Here is a 6,000-nt window from a genome sequence, read left to right as displayed (position 1 = left end):
AGAAGTGCAAGATGGAAGTGCCATTTAGTGTTGGTTTCTAGTGAGGGCTGTCTTCCTGGCTTGCAAATTACCATCTTGTTGGGTCTGCAAATGGCCTAATGGCCTTTCTCCTTTCTTTTGTGCATGGACAGATTTTTCAATTACTATTTACATTCAATATTGTTTCATATCAGTTTCAGGTGTACAATATAGTGGTTAGATAGTCATATACAAAAGTATGTCTGGAAAAAGTCCAGCCATTGTTAATATAACAAAAACAGTTTGCATGACATTGATGTAACCTGGCAGCCAAGGAGAGTGGACTGGAATGCACGTGGGTGAACAATGTCGACTTCACTGTAGTAGTCAGTTGGACACAGTAGATGCTGTTGAGTGAGCATCTGTACCGTGTGGCCATCACATTCAAAATGACTGAGCAAGTAGAGTAATGATTCGGCAAAAAACTCTGCTTTAAGATTGAACATTCCTCCAGAAAAACTATTTGGATGATTCAGAAGGCCACAGCTGTGGGCATCTGGTGATTAGCAGCTTCATCACGACATTGAACCTCGTCATGCATCATGTCTCGTACAGAGTTTTTTGGTGAAACATCAAATTACCCAGGTGACTCAGCCTCTCTACAGCCCATATTGGTGCTGTGACTTCTGGCTTTTCCCAAAACTAAAACCTCTGAAAGGGAAGAGATTTCAGATTGTTAACGAGATTAAGGAAAATGTGACGGGGTCCCAAGGTGCCTACTTAAAAGGTGACCACGGGGTCATTGTCCTATGTACAATGTTTCTTGTATCTTCTCCAATAAATGTCTCTACTTTTCATATTATATGGACGAATATTTTCTAGATAGACCTCATACTTTACAAAGTATTCCCACCCATATTTTCAGTACCCGCCTGGCACCATATATAGATATGACAATATTATTGACTACATTCCCTCTTTTGTACTTTACAACCTTATGACTCTTTTGTAACTATCAATTTGTACTTCTTAATCCCTTCATCTTTTTTCACCCAGTTCCCCAACCCTCCTTCCTCTCTGGCAACTATTAGTTTGTCCCAGAGAAAAGGAATTTCTAATTCAGCTGCTGCTATGGTAAAAATCCAAAAGATTAGCGATCATGTATCATAGAAGTCTCCATAGGCTATTGTAAAAGTGACTGGAGGCCCTGATGGATAGCTCAGTTGATAACAGCATCCTTATCACATGCCAAGGTTGCAGGTTCCTTCCCGGTCAGGACGCATCCAGGAATCAACCAATGAATGCATAAATAAGTGGGACAATGAATTGATCTCTCTCTCTTTCCCCCTTCCTTTCTTTGTATAAATCAATTAAAAAAATTAAAACTGACATGAACTTTCTACAGGAGGTCACTGGGTCCCTACAAGAAAGTTCATCACAGTTAGAAAAGAATCTGCTGTAATTCATTTTCTGATTTGAGTGATTTGTGGCTTGCCCCTGCAAGATGCTAGTAGCTGGAGGGCAAGGGTATGCACAGCTAAGAACATAGGGGGAGGACCTCATAAGCGGATGGGAGCTGTGCGCAAATAAACCGTAGGATGGTCTGTGGAGGGGAAGCAACGTTAGGAACTTGTGTGAGAAAAGATCACGAGGAAAAGCAGGGCACAAGCAATTGCTGGGTAGTGGGGGCAGGATGGTAGCGAGGGAGGAGGGAAGAGCTGTGGAGGAGGTGGGGATAAAAAGGAAGGAGGGAAAGGAGTGGAAAGCAGCCTCACGTGTAGGACAGGAGTCAGTCAACTATTAGGGAGAAGAGCTGTAAAGAGCATTGTTTTACTGAATTGGGAAGAACGGACTTGGGTCTAAGGAGATCCCTACTGGGTTTATACGCACCAGCCCAGTGCTAAGGGGGTGTGGTACTGATCTCAGTGAAGTAGGGGTGTGAGACAGTGTTGGCAAGAGAGCCGCCCAATTGCTCCTGGAAGGGAAAGGCCAGGAGAACCCCGCAGGCCGGGGGTGCGGAGGCGGAGCGAGGGCGCCCAGGGGCGTGACAGGGGAGGGCGTGGAGGCAACTGGCTGAGGGCGGCGCTAGGACCCGTCAGCGCCCAGCCAGCTCCCGGGAGGTTGATAAAGCGGCGGCGGCGTTTGACGTCAGTGGGGAGTTAATTTTAAATCGGTACAAGATGGCGGAGAGGGACGAGGTATCGCCGAGGCAGCAGCCGCGCCCGGGGCTGCGGTGCCGGCGGCGGACCAGCGACTCGAGCACCGGGGTTAACCACGTCTCGTCCACGACCTTCCTAGGTAAGGGCCGGCGGGACGGAGGCCGTAGGGCCCGGGTGGGCAGAGAGCGCGGGCCGCTCGGGCTCGCGGGCTCTGGCCAGGGGCGGCGGGGTCGTCCTCCGTGGCTGGCTCGGCTTTCCACCTGCCACCGCGTCGGGCCGCCGGGCCTAGCCCCCGCCGCGCCCCGTGCTCTTACCGCGCGCGTCCTGAAAGGGCGCCCAGCGGGCCGCAGCTCCCGCAGCTGTCGGATGCTTGGGAGGTGCGCGCGTCTGCTCCGGGTCCGGCCCCCTGCCCGTCCGCCGCGTGGCTGGGAGCTGCGTCCGCCCTGACCTGAGGGGGCGGCCGTGAGCCGGGGCCGAAGACCCGTGCGCGGGGAGGTTAGCGGCTGCAGAGCTCAGTACCAGAGAGCTAGGACAGGCAGGGCGACCTGTCACCGGTCTGGCACTCCCTGTCCCTCGTGCAGAAAGGGTGGAAGCTGTAACTAGGGAATGACGAACCCCGCGGAGGAGGATGCGGAGCGCGCGGGGAGAGCAGACACCTCACTGTCAGGTCGGATACCTCTCCGGACACCCTTCCAGGAGAGAGCCGCAGTCCGCAGGCCAGGGCTGTGCCCGGGAGCCCGCGTCCCCGGGGCCCCTCGGCCCCGAACCCATGGTTGCGCGTGGTTAGGCTGCGAGTCTAGATTTAGTTGCTAAACTGGGGTATGACCCCTTGACTGCCCGATCAAAGTAAACGTGTCTGGTGCGATGTCACTTGACCCTTGGCTCCCGGGTTTTGCTGAATTCAGTTCCTACTGTATTTGTACCAGGAGTGCCCGTGCCCCTTCGAAGACGCCTTGGCGTTGGCAGCAGAGCGTGGTGTCCCTCGCAATCATAGCACCGCTATTTTTAGGAGTTTAGCACTTGATCTTTCACTGTAGTGTGAATTGTACGCATGAAATTCTGATTGAGAATTTCGATGGTACTTAAAGGCATGACGTTTTTCAAAGGCTTGTAAATAATAAAAGTTTACAGTTAGGTCAGTACAGCCATGGCATAGGTAACAGTCTGTTAACTGCATTAAATAGGAACTTGTGTTTTTCAGAATTTTCTCTTCCCAAATCTGATTAAGATCTTGCGAGATGAAATGTAAAATATTTTGAAAAGATATTAACTATGAAGAATCACTTTAATAGCTTATGTGAAATACATTTCCTCATTCACGGTAGCCCTTGGACGTGTTGAACATGTTGTCAGAGGTGATGATGACAAATAGTAGAATTTTGGTAAAGAAAAAGAACAGGGAATAAAATTTATTTATTATTATCTGCCAACCAAAGCATATGAGAACTGTTTACACAGAAAAAAAGGAAAGAGAAGTTTTGTCTTAGATCTCTTCTGGTTGAAATTCTCAAATATTTGGAATACTGGTAGGATTAGTTACTTTATCTCTTGGATCCTAAGGGATGTGTGTGTGTATCTGTCTGTCTGTCCTTCTTTTTAAGGTAATAATTTCAACGTGTTTTATGTACTTGCCTAATCAGAAGCACAGCTTTATGACATAGTCATGGCTGTGAACATTGTTTTTATGCTGTGGTACTCTGAGAAGAGGTGGAATTCTTAAGACTTGAGGAACAGGGCTCACCATTTATTAAATGCTCAGTCTGCTACTCACAGATTTTAGTCTTTTTTTTTTTTCCTTTTGGAGTTAGCCTTTACTTAATAGTCATTCCTGACAAATGAATACCTAAAACAATTCCTCTCCCTGCTAATTTGCTCTGAGTCACCCATTACTACATTAAAAACCAAATAAACTTGTTGAGATTTGTGTTTAAAGTAAGAGCAAATAGGCTGTGAATGAGTAGGGAGTTGTCTGTTTTTGACTGTAGACTCTTTGTCTCCCTCTGCTTTCTGGAGAAGTCGAATTGAAGAGCTAAGTTGGGGCAGGTCAGGTGCAATTCCAGTAGTTTTAGGAAGATGATTAGTGTCTCTTTTAAGAGAAATGCTTACTCTTTTCAGGGATGTAGGATCTTTATATAAAGCACCAACAGTCATATATTAATGACTTCGTAGGATGATAGGAGTTAAGTGGATGTGTTTAAACCTATTTAGTAAGTGTTTTGAAATCTTTTAAAATTATTTTTTTCGGGTCTGGGGGAGAAGAAGGAGTATCTGTTTTACAGCAAAGAGGTATTTATTACAAGGAAAGTAACCCATGAGTTTAAATTGAGATTCTGGCCTTAAGTTGAGTGTACTTGTTTTGGATAATATTCCTTTTTCATTTGTTGTTGTGTATAACTTTAGGGTAAAGTTTTTGAATATTCACAAGTAAAAGTAATTTCTTGAAATTGTTATAATTTCCCCAAAATTGTGATTTATATATATATCTTTGGATATGAAGCAGCTGCTGAGAGCAACTACCCAGGAGATTGTCACCTAGTTTGGTGCTATAGTTCAAGAGATTTTAAAAATTGTGATACTTAGGAGCAACATATATTTAAAAAAATTATTTATGCTCCATTGGAAGACATATTTGACACACAACTCTAAGCAGAGCTATTTGGCAGCTCTCAGATTTAAGAGCCAGAAATGTAAGGGATGAGAATAGAAGTTAAACTTTTTCGTAATGGTAATTTACAGCTTTACCAAAGGAGGTTTTTCTCTGGGGTGGGAGCTGGGAAACAGCTTTCTTTTTTTCTTATTTAAAGTGTAATGGTATTGTAGTCTGTATAGCTATTTTGGGGTTTCAAAGTTCAGGTGTGTTGTATACTTTCTTGAGCATTGCTTAACTTAGGGAGGTAGTGGGGAATATAGAATAACTGAAATTGATCACCCAGTGAATTCATTACTCATGTAAATTTCTTCCCATCCTTTTCTGTTTTCTTGGCACCCATAATACAGCAGAACAGTTGAGGGCTTTCTCTAATAGCTTTAAGAATGAATAGCTGAAAAAAATCAACTTGAAAATATGGCAATATGCTAATATTTGTTACTTTATAAAGCACTTTAAACATCTTGTTTTGGTTATTTCTTAAAACCTTCCCATGAGGGAATCTAGTTATTCCCATTGGAGGGAGGGATTGTGACTTTTTATCAGTCACAAAAACTACTCAGAGGCACTTTGTGCTCCTCACTAGATGTAGAGGAGGGTGGAGGCTTTTTTCTCCATTGAAGATTGCCATGTAATTAGAGATGGCTAGGTAAGACTTTGAATGAAGTCTGAAATCCTACTAACGAGAAGATAGGGCTGCTAAAAAGTAAAGGTGGGGCAAGTCACTGAGCGAAGTGGGAAATTTTTAAGTAGGAAGGGAAAAGGTAGATATTATAGAAAGAAGTAGAAGTGATGAAGTAGAATAATTTTGCTTCTTGTGGACATTGAGAAGCCTGAAGTGTTCACAAATGCAAAGCCAAGATAACTATTTTAAAAGTGATTTTTCAAATTATTGCTAAGCACAGCTCTGTGTGTTTGGCTGTACACGTATTTGCTAAACTTAGGTAGATTTTTTTTTTTTGTAGAAAAGTGTGTGTAAGTAGCCAATCTCACTACCTACTCTGAAGCAAATGACTAGAAGGCTTTATTGGCAGATAATGCATATTTGAAACAATCACTAAGTTGTGAAAGACTAATGTACACATCCTATACACCTTAGGGAGATAGTTTGCACTTACAGCTGACTTTGGGTTTGGTCTTCTGGCCAGTACAAGTAGAATCTAGGTGATTCCCTTGCAAACATACCAGCTTCATAAAAATTACTCGTACAATTTGTATTTGTGTGGTTGGCATCAA

General features: G+C 44.2%; 1 protein-coding gene across 4 annotated transcripts in view; it reads left to right on the top strand.

Moving 5' to 3' along the window:
• Positions 1-2,098: 2,098 nt before the first annotated feature.
• ATL2 (atlastin GTPase 2) overlaps positions 2,099-6,000 on the top strand; it is a 47,951-nt gene continuing 44,049 nt past the window's right edge. The window contains exon 1 of one of the 4 annotated variants that reach the window (XM_053666904.1): positions 2,099-2,256. In XM_053666904.1, the coding sequence (XP_053522879.1) occupies positions 2,139-2,256 (118 nt within the window). In that variant the 5' untranslated portion in view covers positions 2,099-2,138. Of the gene's footprint in view, positions 2,257-2,592; positions 2,785-6,000 lie in introns of those variants that run through there. The other 3 variants (XM_037165389.2, XM_053666901.1, XM_053666900.1) reach the window with 3 other exon arrangements.

Source organism: Artibeus jamaicensis, unplaced genomic scaffold (assembly GCF_021234435.1).
Source record: "Artibeus jamaicensis isolate MK-2021 breed Jamaican fruit bat unplaced genomic scaffold, CSHL_Jam_final contig_465, whole genome shotgun sequence".
In the NCBI taxonomy this organism is placed as follows: domain Eukaryota; kingdom Metazoa; phylum Chordata; class Mammalia; order Chiroptera; family Phyllostomidae; genus Artibeus; species Artibeus jamaicensis.
This window is presented reverse-complemented; position numbering and strand designations above follow the sequence as displayed.